Source organism: Pezoporus occidentalis, unplaced genomic scaffold (assembly GCF_034315485.1).
Source record: "Pezoporus occidentalis ecotype Australia unplaced genomic scaffold, CSIRO_AGI_Poc_V1 ctg221, whole genome shotgun sequence".
Lineage (NCBI taxonomy): Eukaryota > Metazoa > Chordata > Aves > Psittaciformes > Psittacidae > Pezoporus > Pezoporus occidentalis.
Window position 1 is genome coordinate 1,004,320 of NW_026914084.1, and position 19,929 is coordinate 1,024,248.

Sequence of the window (19,929 nt, forward strand, 5' to 3'; positions counted from 1 at the left end):
CATGAAAATAAATAACTCTATTTCTATCTCATTTTGCATGTAATGTAGCCGGATATTTAAAAAATATAAACCCACACGTAACATCCCCAAAACCAGGCCCTGCAGCAGCTCATGCTGCTTTTGAGCAAGAAATCTGCAGCAGTCCCTGCTAGCTTACTGCGGACTCCTTCTCTGGTGGTGATATCTCTCCCTGCTGAAGAGTTTGATCAACCTCCCCACACACGGGCTGCTCTGTCCTGGCCAGGGAGCCACTGTGGTGTGGGGGACACCCTACACAGCTTGAACAAGGTGGCATGAAAGTGGTAGATCCATGCCAGGTTATTCAAAGGCAGAGATCCTCAAAGGGCACATGAGCCTCCATTTACCTGTTACGAACTTTGAGCATGTAATGGTGTCATGGACATTCAGGACCTTGCTGCCCTCAACTCCATCTACACAAACAGAAGGACTTCCAGAAGCTGGTTTGGCCATCCCAAATCCTCAGCTTTCCCCCCACTGATTGCCAGGGAGCCCAGGGCTACATCATTCCTTTGGCTGGTGCCATCTGGAGCAAGCTGGGATGAACCCAGGCCCTTTTATAACTTTTTTTTTGGAACCTTCTACTGATTCAGAAGGAGTTTCAGCACCCAGGTAGACATTAGGGTAGTCAGGGTTTGGAGCCAAATTGTCATCATGTGAAATGGCTGGTACACTGCTGGCGGGCCAGGATGGAGAATGAGGGGAATTCTAAGCACCCTGAGGAATTTGGGGTGGGACAGGGCTAGCATGGCTGGAGCATCTAAGATAAAGTCCTGTTAAGGTCTCTGGAGGTGGAAAAAAGCAAAGGTATGTGTTGCATTCCCACTTCTTCCCACTTGAGCTCTAAAACTGGGACAGAGCCTGACTTCAGGGTCAGTGTGAGGGACTCCCAGGACACTCCTTATCTCTGCATTCATGCACCTCATATGGCCCAGGCTTTGGAGCTAGCATGACTCTGACAAACTCCACACCTGCGGGGAAATCTGGGCTCTCTTCTTCTTGGCCAGGGTGAATTACAGTGATCCCCTGCAACCCAAGAGCACCTTGACATGCTGCCCTACCCTTCGTTTAGTGCTTGAGTTGCCTGTGTCCGTGATAGGAGGAGCAGAGGAGCAATGCTATTCTAAGAAAGCTACGGAGGACACCCAGACCTCCTTGTGTCCCTGTGCCTCCTGACCAACAGCCACACCCGTGACCCTGAAGTCAGGCTCAGGGGTGTAGCTAGCCAAACTGGGAGGTGTTGTCAGATGCATACTACAGAAGAGCATTTGGTGCACTGCCTGCTGCTCGGTTATGGTAGCTGGTCCTCATACCTGGACATATGGTCCTCATACACTTTGGACAGTGCACACAAGAGCGCTGGTGCGAGACTGTGTGCTTTAGAGAGGGTTGGCTGCATGAGGCTCACAGGCACCTAGGTAGTCTAAAGGGAGCATGTGTGATGCTGTGAGATGAGGCCACTGGTATGCCAGTGGGTGTATATATGTGAGAAAGGAAGAGAGAGGGGGAGAGTGAAGGAGAACACATGGATGCCCAGGGATGTGTGAATGAGACAAAATTTGCACGTAGCTGTGTATGCGAGCGGCTTGACTAGAAGCATGTGCGTAGCATAGAAAAAGCAGGGAAGATGCTTGGGATTCAGAGCAAACGCCTGCTGAGTGCCTGTGGTGCATGACGGTGCAGGAATGTATTGGTGGATATGAGCCTGCACAAAGATGGTGCAGAAACCCCTCCTGGTTGTGCCGGGAGTGTGCTTTGCAAGTGTGCAACTCCATGCCAAGAGGTCACCTGTACGTACATGACAGGGCGTGCGCACTGGTGTTTTTTTCCATAGGATATGACTCTTTCTTGAACTCACCTGTTAGCAGCCTTCCTCTCCGCACCTCTCTCCCCCCACTCTCCAGCAGATATCTGCTTGCTTAATTTCCCTTCAGACGCTTATTATATTGTGGAGATAATCACGCTGCAAAATACCTCCCAGTGCCATGAGCACCACCAGCTTGTCTTGTAGCAACGTTTAAATTTCTCTGCCCTTTCTTTTCTTTCCCCCTGCACACAAAGAGATGTTAAAGTATTAAAGCCATTTCTCTCCCTGGAGGTAGTGGTGCAGCAGGGCAGGGAAGAAGGCTAGTGGAGCTGAGAGAAATGCTCCACTCGCCTTGAAACAGTGAGAATCCGAGGCCAAAAGAATAACAAACTACCATGCCGGGAACTCCTCTCTTCTTATCTCTTCCTAAGGAGGAAGGAATTTCTGTCCCCATTCCTCACGCGATGTTAAAGCCACATTACACGGGTTATTGCCACATTAGTCATTTTTAATTAATTTATCATTTAAATTAACACACTTTTTATTTTGTCAGCAATGGGCTGCTACTCCCTCACTAGATTTTCGCCTTGATAGCCAGCCAAGAGGAGGATGGCAAGTTATGCTCCACCCATCTTCTCTCCTTATAAAAGGAGCAGCCCCGAGTGCCAGCTTAGTCTCTCTTGCAGCTCGCACACTAAAATAAAGACCCATCGGCTCACTCGCCTCCCCGTCAATTTTACCTTTTCTGCTTCTTTTCCTTTTTTATTGTCTTGTCTTGTTGCAACAGAGCACGGGAGGCAGCAGCAGCTCCGCTCTGAGGCTTGTCAAGGCTCAGTGCCTGCACATACACACACACGCAACCCAGGGAGAAAACATTTGCTCTCACCTGTCTCCAAACCCAAAGCAAACCTCACGTCCAAGCGAACGGCCAACACTTTGAACGAGAAGGCACCCAAGCCAGCATCTTAATGTAAGGAGAAGAAATTCAATGTATGCGAGCAACTTCTCACTAAAAAGCAAGTGTGCGCGAGGAAGAAAAGGAGCATTTTAAGAGAAGGACACCTTAAGGAAGATTTAATTTTTTTTGGATTTCGCACTAAACTTTGGAAAGTTTTTTTTCTTTTTCTTAAATTAGTATTTTGTGTATTTTTTCTCTAAGAACATTGAGCCATTGTTGCCTGCATGTAAGATCTTTTACATACATACATTTTAAAAAGCAAGACAACCAAGAGGAAAACCAGCATGTGGACCACCTAGCAGAAGGCAATACTGAAGCATCCCTCGCGGCAAGGGGGACGCGGACTCTGGATGCGGATCATTTCGAGGGACTGCATTTCTCTTCCACCGGGCTTATGAGATAGCACCGAGGCAGGCGAGTCACCGAGAATCACTTCTGCCTCCCCCCTCCAGCACCACCACCTCCTCTTCCAAGGGCGCCCGCAACTCTCCCACCAGCAGCAGCCCGGCTCGGAGGGGAGATGGGAACGCGCGGCGCCCTCGATGCCTGAGGCCGGGCGGCTCTGCGGGAAGCGCTTCCCTCCCGGGGCTCCCCGTCCATGTGCCCGCAGCCGGCGGGGCCTGAAGTCGGCATGCATCTCGGCGTGGTCTTCGCGTTCATCCTCTCCCTGCCCCTGGCCCGCCTGGAGGTGAGTTTCCATCGCGGGCAGCGGGCGGTGCTGCCGAGCTGCCAGCGCCGGGGCTGGGCGGGGGGAGACCGGCGGCGGCGGCGCCTCCCGACCCGCAGGTGCGGCGGGGTGAAGCCCCGGCGGGGAGCGGAGCTGCGCGGCGGGGACTCGGAGGCCGGGCGGGCGGCGGCTGCGTGCCCCGCGCTGAGGGAAGGGCTGCTGAGGGGCGCGGGCGCGCTAATGGCGGGCAGAGCCGGCCCTGAGGGGAGCGACCGTTGGGCCGGTTTCCAGCCCCGCGGCGGCGCTGCCCCCTCAGGAGGAGCGGTGTCCCCTCAGGACGTGGAAATACGCCCACCCCGTGCATGTCCCCCCACACTGGAGGGGAAGGGGAGGCCGGGTCCCTGGGTGCTGCCGGGGAGCCTCCTGCCCCTCAAGCGGCTTCCCCCGGGGCTGTCACTCCAGGGCACGGTGCCCGGCGGTGGCTCCGCTGCCATCGCGCCTCTCACCTCCTCGGGTTGTTTTGTGAGGCAGAGACCGAGTCCCAGTTGTCACCATGTGAAACCCATTGCCGAGGGGCTGATGGAGAAAGGGGCGAGGTGGGGGACGGGGTGGCTACAGACAACTGACTCGCGGGTGGCATGGTTACGCCGTAAGGTGTGTGTCAAGCTGTGGCCATGGGAAGAGGCAGGAGATGGGTGTCTCTGCTGCCTGTGCTTGCACAGTCACGCCAGCATTTTGTCCTGCATGCTCTGTTCAGGAGGGAGCTGGGCACAGGGTGGGGACCAGGTGGTGGATTTGGCTGATGGATGTGCACCCCAACCCTCTTTGGACTCCCAGTGTGGAAGTCAAAGCCTCACCCTGAGCCATGGTTGAGGAAAAGGAGCCCCAAGACCCCCAATCCTGTGCTGCCACATTTTATTGCCCGATTGCTTGCAGTTTGGAGGGATCAGAAAGCCCCGATCATCCAGCTCTACCCAAGGTGGTGAAACTATGGGTTAGATCTGCAGCTTGGGGGTTGTCAAGGGCAGGAAAATACCTTTCCACTAAAACTTTCCTCCCTTTGCATCATTTCTTTCTCTTCCTTCCTCATTTTCGGGCAGGGTGGGTGGGTGCAGCCCTCTGTGGGGTGGCAGGGAAGGGATTGGGTGTGAAGCATCGTATCACCTCCTTAGGGCCCATTTTGCCCTTGCCCAAGCCACAAAGGGAAGCAGTTAGAGCTGTGGGCTGCCCAGTGGTTATGTTTGTTTTGGGCAGTGGATGGTATTTCCTCTGTGGGTGGCTCAGATCTCTTTCTCCCATGCAGCATGAAACATCAGCTATGGTTGGTGCTGAGGAAGGGTGACGATGGAAGTGCCTGATCCCAGGGGGCTGTTTTTCTGTGCTATGATTACATTGAAGGACTGCACAGCTCTATGAGAGCCTATTAGGGTTATAGTTTGGGAATTCTGGCTGTAGGTTCCATGGGAGGGATCATGATATTCAGCATTTTATAACCAGAGAACCAAGAAGGTTTCTGCTTGGGTAGATGCTTCTGCCTGCAATCAGTCCCTACATCTACTCTGAAGGTAACGCATTGCACCCTCTGTACCAGATGCATACATGACTTCTACTGGGAGGCTGACCCATAGGCATCCTCTGCATAGGGCTTGCACCTCCTCTAGTGCCATGCTGGAGAAGGTGCATGGGGAACAGTAGCTCCCCCTAAGCAGCAGCGGCCTGAGCCAAGAGATGGAGCCTCCTGAGTCCCTCTCCCTCTTCGATCACACCCGTTTGGAGCTGCAGGGCCCTGGAGCTCTTCCAGCCGGAGGGAGTACAAGCCTCAGCGGGAAGGTATTTGCCAGTTGGGAAGTGAGGATGCTAAACCAATTTGCATTTGCCCCACGGGCTCTAATAGTTGCCTTGCAACATTTACAGAGCTGGGCTGAGCCCAGTGTGTTGTGCTGGGGTGAAGCCCCACTGGCAGGGCTTTCTGGAATTCCCGAGGAATGGGGTGCGGCTGGGTGCTTGCTTATAACCTCGGCCCAGCTCCCCACCACGTCTTCCCGATGCAACGCTCTGTGGCACTTCCTGATTCTTCCTAGCATAAGGCTGTGACAAGGAAAAAGCAGTGTAAGCCCGGATGGATGACATGTGTGGGGTGAGCTCCTGGAAGGAGCCGGGAGAGTCCTCCCTGCCTCCCTCTCACTGTCAGCTGATGCGCAGCAGCAGGAGGGAATGGCAGTGGTTTCTGTGCTGTCTCCAGTGCTGCTGGTAGACAACGGGCCCTGGAGGTGGAAATGCCTCCAGCCCTCGCAGGGGAGGTGCTGGGGGTGTGTGGAGGAGCAGGGTGGAGCAGCGGAGCCCCCTTTGAAATGGGAAAAGGGTGGGTAGGCCTGGCTGTGTTTGAGCATCGTGGGCAAGATCAAACATTAAGTTTGATTCTTCTAAGGGAGGAAGACGTAAGCCACCATCCCATGTGGAAGGGGCTTATGTGAGGAGGGTTATGCCTCTATCCGGTCGATGTCAGAGTGCCCCTGTAGCTGAGAGTGGTGATGGAAGGATGTAAGCCCTGTGCCAGGGGAGCAAGAGCCTCTGGGCTTCAGCAGGCTGATGGCAGGTACTGCCAGTCCTGCCATGGAATGCAGTGGAGTCTCCCCTCGGGGTCCTCACATCAGCTTCAGAGGGAATTAAAAAATGCTGTTTGTTTGGGTTGGGGTTTTTTGCCTGGCTGATCACCCTGCTGCCGAGATCCCTTACCACGGTCAGTGTGGAGGTGCTTGAGAAAGTCCTTCTCCGCTGGGCAGAGGAGACTGGTGCCGCTGCTACCCTTCTGTCCTTCTGGGTGCAGTCAGAGGTGGGTGTGTTAGACACATCACTTCGAAAAAGCGGACTGGAGAAGTCCTCACCTCAGGAGTATGCTTGGCTGGTTTCTTTGAGCCCTGAAGGTCTTACCTTCCCTGCCAGTTGCACAATCTTTGCTCCCTCCTCCTCTGTGTCTGCTTGTGCAAGCCTGTGAGTAGCTGGAGGGAGGACCCAAGCACAGCCCTGCTTACTCCCTGCGCCACCTTGGCAGCAGCTCATCGCTGCTGCAGCATCCCTGGTCCTCAACAGCATGTGTTGGCAGAAAGCTCCAGAGGCACAGGGGTGGTGGGGTAAAGGAGGAGGCTGATTTTGGGAGAAAGTGTCTGTGTGTGCCTCCTGTTTGAAGGGCATTGCTTCACATGCATTGGTTTACTGCTGATGTCTGAGAGGAGGGAGGCAAAGCCAATGCACCGAGAGGCCCTGGTGTCCCAGCTACAGTGCAGCATAGGCAGGGCCCCTGCAGCCTTGTGTGCTGTGGGTCTCACTCCCCAAGCGCCAGCAGCTGGGAGAAGGGATGGGGACATCCCTGCCAGGGTCTGGCAGAATGCGGGGTGACCCTGTGGTTTGGTGCAGAGCCAGCAAACCACACTGCATTGAGGCAGAGGGAGGGAGGGAGGGAGAGAGGGAAGAACAAACTTACTTTCTTATAGGAATTCAGGGCCTTGTGGGACTATGAGGCCAGGCCTTGGGGCACTTGAAAGCCAGCCAGGAGTCCATTGAGACAAAAGTCTTCTTTGATGTGCCGTGCAGTAAAAAAGGAGAGATTGTTAACCTGTGTTAGACAAATAACTCCAGAGGAGCTGCTAAGCAGGAAAGGCACCAGCTGCTTGGGCTGGTCTGTTGGGGATCCCACCTCCTGCAATGCTCCTCCACCTTCTCACCCCATGGGTGGCTGAGGGACCTCTGTGTCCCTGTATGGCACCCCCACCAAGTGCCCCAAGCCTGGGTGTGTGCGGTACCCACAATCTCAGAGCCTCCCGGTCATAGGGCTGGGCGGGGGGGGCAGCGGCATGGCTGTTCCCATCAGAGACCCCAAAGGGAGCAAGGACAAGCCATGCAGCTCAGGTCTGTGCAGCTCCTCTTAGGCCAGCCTTGGGCACGGTTCTGCGGCACAAGAGGAAAGGAAGGAGCCTCACAGACTTGCGGTTGTCACTGGCAGAGCTGCCTCGCAAAGCCTGGGGATGATGAGCTGTGTGGGCTGGTGATACACCACAGCCATGCTGGTAGTATCTGCAACAAGAAAAAATTGGCACCTAAAACTGCTACTGTGAGCAGGGAGTGGAGCTTATTCCTACAGACAGCCTTCAGCAATCCGGCTCTTGAGGGCCTGCATTTGCAATCCCCGATTCTTATCTGTTCCGCCTGCTCTGTGAGCAAGGTGACACCTCCCAGCTCGCCTCCAGAGTCACCGAGTCTCGTAGCACCTGCCATAATCTCCCCCAGTGAGTGCCGGAGTTTAAAATAAAGTTCCATTTCCTACACGGATTGAGTGTCAGGAAGGACCAGGGGCATCCATGCACAGCAGCATTCGCACACAAATGCATTTGGCTGACAGGTGCAGGCAGTAAAAACCCTGAGCTCTGGCTGCAAGTCCTGGGAATTGCAAATGATCCCTTTTCCAGTAAACGTGTGTGGCACAAGGCAGGGAAGTGCTGCAGAGCCTCTCTGGCACTGGGCTGTTGGTCCCACTCTTCCTCACGCAGCAGGAGTTGTCAGAAGGCATCTTCATTTCGCAGCTATTCAGTGATCCCTGAATTATACAAGTCTCTCTCGCTGTGCATTCATCACTGATGCCTCTCCCTTCTCCCTCAGAGACTGAGGAAGTGATGCCTGGGGATGTGAAATCTGCTTTTTGCTGCAGGCGGACAGCCAGATCTGTGGCAAGATGTGACAGTGACAGGGACGGAGCGGGGCAGAGAGGCTTGCTCTGACTCGAGCTCTCTGGTGGATCTCGCTGCGGAGGTTTAAGATGCTAGTGCTGTCTGCTCTGTGGCTATCCCAGCAGGTGTCTGCCCCGTGACTCAGGCTGCAGCAGCCTTCAAGGCACCATGTCCTAGTTTAAGTCACAGTATCAGCGGGTGGGCTAGCAGGACACTCCTATTGCCCCATTAGTAGAGGCGAAGGGCGGGTGGCCAAGAGACAGGCACGTGTGGGAGGGTGCCAGGCTCAAGCAACCATGCAAAAGTGGCTGCAGGTTTAGGCTAAAGCCCTCAGGGTTTAAAAGCCAGTGTTTAACCACCTGCCTGGGGGTTTTCCTCGGCTCCAAGTGGAAGGGAAATGTTCTGCAGTGAACACAGGCAGGGAGAGAACAGCGGTACACTAGAAAGGACCACACACATGCCACTTACTGCCCATAAAAACCCCACATGAAAATCCCTGCGTTTCACAAGCACACGGGCCAAATTCTCCTCTCAGTTACAGGGGCATGTGTAGGGCTGCGGCTCAGATGGCATCCAGCACCCGGCTGAAAGAGCAGCTTTTCTGCATGAGTAGCCCTGAATGAAGAGAGCGAGGAGCTAAGCAAACACTTTGGCCAGTACTTTCCTCGTCTCTTTTTCTAGCCTTTCGGAAGTACATTTTAATCAGTGCTTGCTTTCCCACACCGCTCCTTTGTAGTCTTGAGAAGTGCTGTCACTAGGGCCCATACAAGCCTAGTGCCGGAGTCAAATTCCCAAGAGATTGATGGCGTTGCACCTGCCTGCACAAACCCTGAATTTGTCCCATCGTCCGATGTCTGCAAACCTGCTTACTTCAGGTTTTTTTTGGCACTGGCACGCAATGACATCCTGACTCCCATGTGTTTCTTCATCCAAATGAGCTCCTCAGCCCACCACCTCAAAGAGCCTTTCATATCCTCCCTGCAGCCTTGGTGGTTTCAAACAGGCTCACACCGGAGCAGCCTCAGCTGCAAATGTCTGTCTTCTCCTCCAACCCCAATCTGTTTTTTTTCCTTTCTGAAGAGTATGCAAATGGTGTATATTATTGGGCCACTGTGGTTTGAAAACACACGCGCAAGCACACGCACATACACCCCATATCTGACAAAGCCCATTAGGGAGTTTCATAACGGAGGGAAATATTGGGAAGCTTTTATCAGATAATGTAAGGGAAGTCTGTTAAAACGCCTTTACTGCAAGCAGCAGGAATGAGAGGCCACCTGGAGAAGCCATACAGCACCGGAGAAGGAAGCCTTGCTGGCTGCTTGCACAGCGTTTGGGGCTCTGCTGCACAGCCTGGGCATTTCTGGGCTTTGTCAGTCACCCAAACACTTTGTGGGAGTCAGTGACAGGGGCTTTTGCTCTTGCTCAGGTTTCAGGCTTGTGCCTTTATGTGGGCATGTCTTTGGTTCTGTCATGCCTCCCCCATGCTCCTTCGATTCCCCTAGCTCCTGCTCCATGACACAGTAAGTATTCGCAGGTTGCCTCTTTAATGCTTGTTTCTCACCTTCTTTCCTCTTTGTCATCTGTCAGGGGGACCCCATACCTGAAGACATTTATGAGATTTTGGGTGACAGCTCATTGCGCTCCATCAGCGACCTCCAGCGCGCCCTGCGGATAGACTCCGTAGGTAAATCTCCTCTTCACCAAACACTCCTCTATTTTTTCTTAACTCTTTGGTGGGGAGGGAGGGGGTAGTCTGTTTTCATCAGACATCACTATAAATATAGGAACCATTCAGGAGCCAAAACCCCCAATAACCTGTGGGAATTAGGCAACTAGGAGCTCTTCTAGATCTCCTAACTGCTTGGCGCATCGAGGGACACTGGCTTCCAAAAGCGGTAGGAGATGGGCATGGTGAGTGCCAGGAACTGAGGTCAGCACTTTTCACCCTGGGAGATGAGCTAGCATCAGAGCTTGAATTAGCCAAGCATCAGTTTAGGAGTTAGAGAAATGGGAGGTAGAAATAGGGTGATAGAGGAGCAAAGGGCTGAGTGGGTGTCCAGGGTTAGCATCCACAAAAGGCCATAGGCTCCCAGAAGCTCTTAGGACGAGCATGTCAGAGCACGTGTCCATGGGCGAGATATGGCACAAGGGGCTAATTCAGGGTAGCGTCGGTCCCCTTCTGCCCACAGATAAGAGTTGTGGGGTCTGCAGTGCCTCTGGGTCACTTGGGCAGGGCTGAGTGCAGCGAGTGGCAGGAGCAGTGGAGCGCAGAGGGGTCGGCACGTGTGGGAATTGGAGCACACGCTGCAGCGGCTGGGCTGGCCCAGGAATTTATTTATAAACGGTCTCTTCAGAGCAAATTCCTTTCTATTCTAACCCTACTCCCGCCCGTCGGCCCCCGGCCCCCCCCAGCTCTCCTTCTCTCTCGTGTTTTGTCTGTTTGGAGCTTTGTAATCCTTGCCGAGACACTATCTACGGGGGAACAGAATTTCCTGCTTTTGTTTCCTATGCCAGTCCAACCACTGGCGCAGTCTCAAAAGCATTCCCGCTGCCTTTCAAAACGGCCCTGGAGGGGCAGGGGGGGGAAAGCAAGGGGGAGGGCACCAGCTGCATTCAGCTATTGTTTGCCTTAGAAAGAGGCAACGAGGCTCCCCACCACAGCCACGGCCGCTCCCTGCCCTCACCAGTTCCCTCCTCCTCGTCCACGAGCCACACAATGGGGCAATTTCCAAAATTAGCTGTGCTGGATTGTCCTAGGCTGGTCCCCTCCACCCCAACTGTCTTCAGCGCTGACCTGGGGTGTAGTAGAAGGACAACCTGGAAGAGGGAGGGAGGGACCTGGTTTTCAATAGGAGATTTGTTTCAAGTCAACAGTTGTTGCTGTTTTCCCCCCTCTCCCTCCTCTCATCAACTCAACTTGTGCACAAAAGGCAGCCCCCACCCTCGTTTGATGAAATGCCAGGCAGAGTAGGGAAGGAGCGGCTGAGAAGATGCGTGCAGTCTGTCATGTCCCGGTGTCTAAGGAACAGATACGTCTCCATTGCGGTTACCAATCACCATCAGAATGAAGAAATAAAATGGGCTTCTCTTCTTGGACTGGGAGAAGGCTGAAGAGCTTTGAGCCACTGGTTTCACTTCAGGGCCCAGATGGAAAAGGCTGGTCAGGGAAACAGAAAATAAATGATGCTGTGAAGCTGCCTCTTTGTTGCACCCTTTGGCTTTCATCTGCTCCCAGGTAGTGACCAAGGGGCATCACCACTTGCTTGCCCTGTGTGCAGTTAGTGTCTTAGCAAAACAATCCCAAAGTGGCTGGATTTTCTCGCTGTGCTGTCAAGGCACCCTGTGTGTGTCATAGCTGCTGTCCTCCACTGCCTGCACAGGGAGCCAGGACTAGGTAACCCCAGAAGGCAGATGAGCTCTTCTGTCCTTAGACACTGCTGTAGACCCATCAACAGAGGAGTGTAGAGTGGGGCTCATCACCCTTAAATGTGGCTGCCCTAGAAGCATGCAAGCCCATCTAAGCCAGTCATCCAGACAGCCTCCGTAGCCCCTAGAGAACTACTGCCCTTCTAGTGTATGATCCATCAGATCTCATTTTGGGTGTCTGCCTCAGGGCAAGATGAATGGTGTCCTAGATCTGATCATACCTCTCCAGCTGCTTTAAAGGGTGTCTGTCTGTCCACCTCATGTGTAGATGTGCTCATGCACATGATTTCTGCCTTGTGAATACAGCCCCTGTGCACTCATCCCAAATCCTTCAGCAATTGCTTCAGAGCTGAGTGGACAGCAAAGTCTCTGCTCCCCCTTATAAGAAGCTGCACTAGGGAAGGGCTGAGGAAGAGGAATGGGACATGATAGGTATGGGAAGTCTGCTCCAGCACACATCTGATAAACAGAGATCTTCCACTGGCCCCATATTCCCTTTAAGAAAATTGCTCCCTTGATGCTGACGTCCATTCAGCTTCCTTCAGCTGCTAAAGCAGGTCAGAGAAGGAAAGAACTGTGGCTGGGTGGGAGCTATCTCTGAGTGCAGCCATTGTCTGGAGCTCAGGAGGGGCTGTGTGTTGGAGTGCTCCATGGGGATTATGGGCATTTCTCTATTCACCGCTTCCTATGGGAAAAAGCAGTGGGGTGGGAGGGAACTGCTCAGGACTGGCCTGAATGCTATCGGTCTTCCTGTCCCATCACTGACTAAACTACCTCCAGATCCTGCAGCTTACCTTAGAGTGGTGGTGGTGGGGGAAGTAATTTTAACTTTATTTTTCAGTTCTTCTCTCATAAAAGTGACCCTGACCTAGAGCAGCTGTGGTGGGTTGGGAGAGAAAAAGCAAGAGCCCCACCTCTCATCCGTCATCCCCTTCACTTCCCCTTTTACCCCCCAACTCTCCCAGTCCCAAGCCATGCCAGCAAGGTACCCCAGTGTCACACACCAACCTTTCAGCTGGTCCCATCTAATCTTTGATCCTCCTTGCTGTATCCTCGTCTCAGCCAGCTGATCCGAATCCCTCTGCTACTCCTCTCTGACACCAGATAAGTCCTGCCATAGAGCATGGCATACTTGGGCTGGAGTTTTCCTCTCCCAGACCTGACTGGGATCCCTCTTTCATGATACGTTTCTTGCTTTGAGCTGGACAGTCTGAGCTAAGTGCAAACCGAGAGTGTCCATGCCCAGCACAGCTGTGACCTTGCTGGTGGATTTACACCTAGTGTGACGTCTTGGGGCTGTGGCTTACCTAACTTCTCTACATGTTGTCTGATGAGTAGAGCACAAGTGCCTGCTGTCTTCCTCTGCCTCTACCCAGTGCTATTAAGTCGTGTCTTTCCCTTTGCAGAGCAAGATAGCTCGAGCCTGAACCTGAGTACAACTCAGCCTGGTCAAAACCCAATGGTCCTGTCTCGAGAGCGACGAAGCCTAGGTGAGTTGGGGTGCACATTGTGGTTGTTGGGGCACTCACCTGAGCAGCTGTAGGTGGATGCAGATGCATGTCTTGAGATACACATGTGGTGTTTGATGTTACAGTGCGACTGGATGTGTAGGCAGACAAGAAGGAGGGTCTGGGCCTCATGTAGGAGCTGGGTGTTACACCCCAGGAGGGCAGGAGAGGGAGTCTGGAGCTCTGCAAGCTGCTCTGCTTTAAATCCTGCTGGTGCTGATTTTATCTACGGAAGAGTCATCTCCTGCTGAGCTACTGGGGCCTCTTCCACAAGGTGTAGCTCTGTCCAGGGAGGGAACTGGAGGAGTGGGAGAGAGAACGTGTATGTGTAAGAGCCATGTGTGGTCTTTTCCTTCTAGTAGAGGTGGATGCAGCAGGCTGGTAACAGCAACAAAGCCTGTTTCATCCCCACTTCTTCTCCGGGCCTCCCGCAGATGCTCTGGCAGCAGCAGAGCCGGCTGTCCTTGCGGAGTGCAAGACACGGACCGTGGTCTTCGAGATCTCCCGCAACATGGTGGACAGCACCAACGCCAACTTCGTGGTGTGGCCACCCTGCGTGGAGGTGCAGCGCTGCTCCGGGTGTTGCAATAACCGCAATGTGCAGTGTCGCCCCATGCAGATTCGTGTGCGGCATGTCCAGGTAAGGGAGACACTTTTTGCTGCTCCCTCCTCTCGCAGCTCACCTCCATCCTTATCCTCCAAACCCAAACCAGTGTGGGTCTCAGGCTCACATATCTGTTCCCTTGCACCGCTTCTGTGGTTACATCTCCTGCATTAGCCACGCAGCGCTGCAGCCTCTGGTGCGGGGTGACATCCCCTCATGCCAGCCACTGGGAGGGCTGGTGCTGTCCAGCAGCTGGGGACTGTCACCACAGCAGAGCTACAGGGCACCGTCCCAAGATGCAGCTCCACACTGTGGCTATTTCTGGGGCTCGAGGCAGCCTTGTCTGCTGTGTTAGAGCAGAAGAAACAGGATGCTTTCTTCGTGGGAACTGGTTTTGATGCAGAAAGAGGAGGGCTTTGCAGTTCAGTCTCCATCCCCCTGCTGCTGCTGCAGCTTCTTCCCAAGACATGCACTGGAGCAGCTCCTCCTCTTTCTCAGCCCCACGGTTGCCTCCTGACCCGCTCCAGCACTAAGCAGACACCTGATAGTTAACCTCTTGCTCTGATCCTTCCCTCCTCACAGCTACCAGTGATCTCCTCACAGTTTCCTCCCAGACAGCTGGTTTAAAAATAATATTCATCCCGTACTAATCCTCTGCCTGAGCCATAAGAGACTCCCCCAGGCAGGCAGGCAGGCAGGCAGCAGAGGTTGGCTGAGAGAGGTTGTATTCACACAGCCCTTTTCATCAGGAAATTCCTTTCTCAGAAAAGCCAGGCCGATTGAGGGAAAAATGTGGGGGGGAGCAGGAGTTGTTTTTGTGGAAAAAACAAGTGAGAGGTCAAAAGGCAGCCTGAAAGAGTGACCTGGAAATGGTTTCTTTGAGGACAGAGGTCTCTCTATTGTTTGGCTGGAAGTGTTTGTCTAGCGAGCAGCGTGTGGTCTGAAGCGTGTGGAGTGGGCTTTCAAGGAAAGATAAACAGGCCTGGCTGCTTCTGCGCTGGCTGAGGGATACTGCTGGGGGCAATGGGTTTGAGGAATTCCATCTCAGAGCGAGTATTTATAGCTCGTGGAGCACTTCAGGGACCACAGTCTCACCAGATAAGCTGAGTGGGGTCAGCCCCGCCTGCTCCTGCAGTGGGAGGAACCCCCTAGAAAGCTTGTGCCCTGTGGTGGGACGTGGAGCAGTGAAGTCTGTCCTCTGAGTCAGCACTGGTGGAGAGTCCGAGGGAATTTCCAGAGAACTGCCTTTCCTGTGAAACACGGAGCCGAGGCCTTCAGCCCTGCAAGTTATTAAGGAGCGTGAGACAAATTCAGACAGGCCTCAGCAGAACTGGTGAAGCTGCGCTTGCTTGCATCGGGCCTGAGTTTTTCTCCTTTTGCCCTTCCTGTAGGATCCTGTGGGAGTTAATTCTGGTTGCCCCCCGGTCCCCACCATCACATCTGTCAGAAACAGGCTGGCGTGCTCTGCATGTCCCATGTGTCTGTCTGGTGATCCACCAGTCATCCAGCTTAAGCAGTGGCGATAGTTAGGAACAGGGGAGAACAACCAGTCACATCCAAACTTGTCTCGTCTAGGTCTGCTCTACGCTGGTGTGTGCAGAATTAGCTCCCATACACACCACCCCTGAGTTTGAACCGTGCTCTATAAACTGCCTTCTGACCCTCTCGGAAGAAAGCCAGTAGTGAAGTGCACTGACACTGATTATTTTACCAGAGTGGGAGCTGAAGTTCTATAAATCTCTTGCTTGCTTCTCTCTCCCACATAGGTGAACAAGATCGAATTTGTCCAGAGGAAGCCAAATTTCAGGAAAGTCGTTGTGCCTTTGGAGGACCATGTGCAGTGTCGGTGTGAAGCTGTGTCCCGTCCGCCCCCCAGGAACAGCCGGCCAGTGCCACGTGAACAGAGACGTAAGGATCCTGGCATGGGTAGAGTGGAGGGAGGCGTGAGAAGAGGCTGGGGGGGAGAGGAAAGAGCCCTCCACTGGTTTCAGTCTGCTAAGCTCCAGTGAGTCCCACGGGCTGGTTTATACCAGCTGAGGGACCTTTCCCAGGATGTGTGCCTGCCAGCAAGGGGCTGAAACTGAGGGAAAGGAAGGAGGGGAAGGTGAGGGGTGACGGGAAGGGCACTGTGGGAAAAGTGAGAAGCAGACTGCGGAGAACAGAGGACAAGGGACAGAAGAACAGAAGGAGGCCTTGTGGCCCTCCTGTTGCAGAGCTCTTTATTGATATCTCGTGGAGAAAGATATTTCAACATGAGCCCTGCCCCTCTCTGTACAGACATTCTCCCCTTGTCTTGGCAGGCTTGTCACCGTCGTTCACCACAGCCGCTGTCTCACAGAGGCAGCGAGTACGCCGGCCGCCAGCACAGAAGAGGAAACATAAGAAGTACAAGCATGTCAACGCTAAGAAAGTGCTGAAAGAAATCCTCATAGCATAGAAGTGCTGGCAGGGGAGAGAAAGCACAAGGCAGGTAACAGCAAGCTGCTTTTCCAGTCAGGGGAGATGTTCTCCTGGGACACAGCTCTGCCCAGGCATCTCAGAGCCTTCCTACAGCACTATCTGCTTTCAGTGTGGGGCTACTGCAGGGCCTGGGCACAACAAAGCCCAGCTTAAAGGAGGGAGGAGGATTAGGCTGGGATCCAACGTGTGCATCCTATTTATGGCTTTATGGCTCTTTGCAAAGAAGAGAGGTGGAAGCATCATGCTGCAGCCACACTTGCTCTCAGGCCCTGCCCTCTCCTTCCCCTGCCTCCCTTACAGGCAGCCTGCAAGGCTGACTTCTCTCTACACCTAAATCCCCTTGGGGTCCGTGTAATTCATCTCTTCTGTGGAGCAACTCCTGTTCTCCTTTCTTTATTGATTCTCTGTTGAAAGCAGACAATTAATGTTGCTCTGGGGATCCCTTTTCCTTTTATTTCATTAGTTGTGTTGGCAGAAAGACTGGAAAGCAGCAACACTTTTGGTTCCTCTCTCTCCGAGCGGGAAGGCTGTGTGCATAAGAAAGGTCATACCAGGGGAAAGGAGAACTGGAATCTCTGGCAAGAGATCTGGACTTTGTCAGTCCAGGGTCTGATTCTTCTCTCCCTGACTTGTGTAAACAGGAGTAATTCCTTCGTCACTAGAAGAATGTCACTGGTACATGGGAAAGGAGAATAATCCCTGGTTCCCTATGAGAGAGGGAAAGGAGCAGAAAAGAGGGCTAGAGTAGCCAGGGCACAGCCGTAGGGAGGAGGCTGAATTTACAGAGAGGCAGCACAGCCTAACAGGGAAAGCCCTAGCCCATGACTCAGCAGTTCCAGCTCTGCCACAGATCCTTGTATGAGCTTGGGCCACTTGCTTCGCATTCACTTCCCCTTGCCTCCTCAAGAGGGGGGACAGAGGGGCTTCCACATGTGGTATTTCAGGAGACTAGGGTGCCAGGCAGTGCTTTAGGATTGGTATTCCCACACTTAACACTACAAGGCTCTGATTATCCCAGAATCCTCATGGACAGCCCGAAGTTCCCATGTTGCAAATCCAGGCAAATCTCAGCTGTGGCTCAAGCTGTCCAGGAGGAAAAATAGAGATGGTCAAAAGCCCTCCTGGGCTTCTAATCTGGTGCTTCAACAGAATAATATGCAGAGGAGAAAGCAGGAGAGAAGGGGAGTTGGAGGGGAGAGGGTTCCATGTTTTAACGCGTGTTTTTGTTTCATTTCCAGGTTTATTTAATATATTTGCTGTATTGCCCCCATGGGGTCCTTGGAGTGATCACTTTTCCTCTTTGTCCGTCTGCCTCGACGTCTGATTCAGACGGCAATTGGTGCTTCCCGTTCCAGCAGTGGACCTTCTCCCACCAAAGCCTCTCCCTTCTTTCATTTATTAGCATAATTTTAAAGTTTTACACACACAAACAAGGACAAACAAGATCTATCTATCTATATATATATATATGAGAAAAGAACAAAGTACAGATAAACCCATGAACCCCGACAGCCACAACATGCGATGAGGACAGGACAATGCCTTCCCCGCTCCAGAGGACAGGATAGAAAATGCGAAAAGGAAAATGGGTCCAATTTCTTCCGAGGGAAGGAGAAAAACACATGGACAGAGGGCAGAAGGGGAATGTTCTCCTTTTCCCTCGTGTTTCTGGTAAGGCTGGGGGGCCTGGCTGAGATCAGCGCTTGCACTGGACCTTCATTTTGCAAACAGGCATATCTCAGATTGCGATGATGGAAAATGCACTAAGGACTTTATCACCCTACCTGGACAGATCTATATATTTTTAATGTGCGTGTGTATATTTTATTTTAAGAAAAGGAAAACCAAAACCACTAAGATATACAACATCTCGGGGAACAGAACACAAAAAGAACCACAAAGCAAAACAAAAGAAGCCAAAAGCATTCCCCCCTTCCCTTTCCCCTCCGGCTCCTGGTGCTGACTGGAAGGTGTTTGGATCATGGGGAAGGAGTGGACAGCAGCAGGCCCCTGACAAAAGGGGACCCATCTTTGCACATGCTGGTGGAGAATTCAACTTTCCAGGCTCGGACTTTAAAAGTATTTTTTCAATTCACTCTGTATGTGTGCGTGTGTACATGTGTGTGTGTGTATATATATATATATACGTGTGCGTGCGTGTGTATGTGTGTATGTGTATTTATACATACATATATAAATATATATATATATGTTCTTCAGCGGATTTTATTCCCCAGCGGCAGGAAGCTCAGAGGCACGCACAGCGGCTTGGCTGGGCTGGCAGGAAAGCATGCTGTTACTGCAACGTGCCTGCAAGGGCTGGGACGGGACAGGCAGAGGCATCATCTGATCTCTCATTGCCCTTTTCTCTCCCTCTGCACCAACCCCCCCCTCTCCTCAACACAAGTTCCTTGCAGGAGGCGAAGTGGCATCACAACGAGACCAACAACAGCCAAACTTAGAAGCATGACTTAATCTCAGTGAGCTGTCCTTGCCTGTTCTGTGGTCCTGAGAGCAGCATCATGTCATTCCCCCGAGGTTTTTAACCCCTTCATGGGTGTCCTGCACACCGTGCCTCCCCTGCTCTCTCCCTGCCAGTGTCCCTGTATCTCCCATCTTCCTTCTCAAATTCCTTCTGGATTTTTGCCTGTTCGATGTTCCCACCTAGCTTGGAAGTTTGTCCGAGATGTGGGCAGCTCTATGTAGGTATTGAGAAACAAATGAGGATGGTCTTTGCAGTTGGCAGCAGCCATCTGAGAGAGAAACGAGCTCTTCTAAGTGAGGAGGACTCAGAAAACAGCAGGAGGGTCAGTTGTAGAGTCCCTCCTGCGCCACTGCCTGCTCCAGAGGAGGGAGGAGGACACTGGGGACAAGGGCTATTTCTGCACACCTGGTAGTCACTGTTAGCAGACATGTTATGTGGGATGGGAATTTCCAGCACTACCGCAGAAACCCAGTCTTGGATTGTGCTGTGCTGGGCGCTGCAGTTAGACATGAAGAATTGCCTGCCCACAGCTCCGGTGGCAGCCCTTGCCCCTCCTGCTCCAGCCACTTCTCCCGCACACCCAGGCAAAGCCCCGGGCAAGGAGGAGAAGCCACAACCTGGGAGCTGTTACAGGTCACCCAGCCCTCGCCTCCTGCAAGCCCAGAGCACTTCTCAGCGCATCTCGCCAATGCGGCACGTTGCTCCCTTCCTCCATCCCCAAGCCCTGAAGTCTTATGACACTTTGTTTTCCTGTTCCAAAATGTTTCCTTTGGTTTGTAAAGATGGTAAGGTTTTATTTTATTTTGATTCCCCCCCCCCTTTTTTAATGTAAGATTAATTTATACTCAGTGCTGTATTTAAAGTTGTAAAAAAAAAAGAAAAAAAAAGGAAACAAAAAAGGAAACCACCTCTCAGACGACGTTCTTTCTTTCTTTTGCATGCTGAATGAAATGCAGAGGCTAAACCAGCTCCCCAGGGCGCAGAGTGGGATTCCCAGGGCCTCCAGTTTCATTTTCAGGATGCTTATTGCAGAGATGGCAGAGAGAAGCAGCCAAAGCTGGGAAAGCCCTGGGAGCCCGCAGCCAGCGGTGCTGTGCTCCTCCTTCCTGCCCATCACCCAGCTCTTGGGCTGGTTTGAAACAACTCAGGCGCTGGGGGTTTTGTCTTGAATTGGACCCCTTCTCCTTCACTGCTCTATTTGGACACCCAGACAGAATCTCCCTGTGCTTTCATCCTATCTCCGGATTCCTCTGCTTTGAAGGGCTTGGGAGA

The 19,929-nt window shown here is 52.9% G+C and overlaps 1 protein-coding gene across 1 annotated transcript; it reads left to right on the plus strand.

The window, feature by feature from the left end:
* The first annotated feature begins 2,466 nt into the window (after positions 1 to 2,466).
* PDGFB (platelet derived growth factor subunit B) lies at positions 2,467 to 19,571 on the plus strand. Its single transcript, XM_062620497.1, has 7 exons — positions 2,467 to 3,471; positions 9,762 to 9,858; positions 13,007 to 13,090; positions 13,543 to 13,748; positions 15,479 to 15,620; positions 16,013 to 16,182; positions 17,411 to 19,571. Exons 1-6 carry the CDS (start codon positions 3,382 to 3,384, stop codon positions 16,147 to 16,149), a joined length of 756 nt encoding a protein of 251 aa, XP_062476481.1. The 5' UTR covers positions 2,467 to 3,381; the 3' UTR covers positions 16,150 to 16,182; positions 17,411 to 19,571.
* The last annotated feature ends 358 nt before the right edge of the window (positions 19,572 to 19,929 follow it).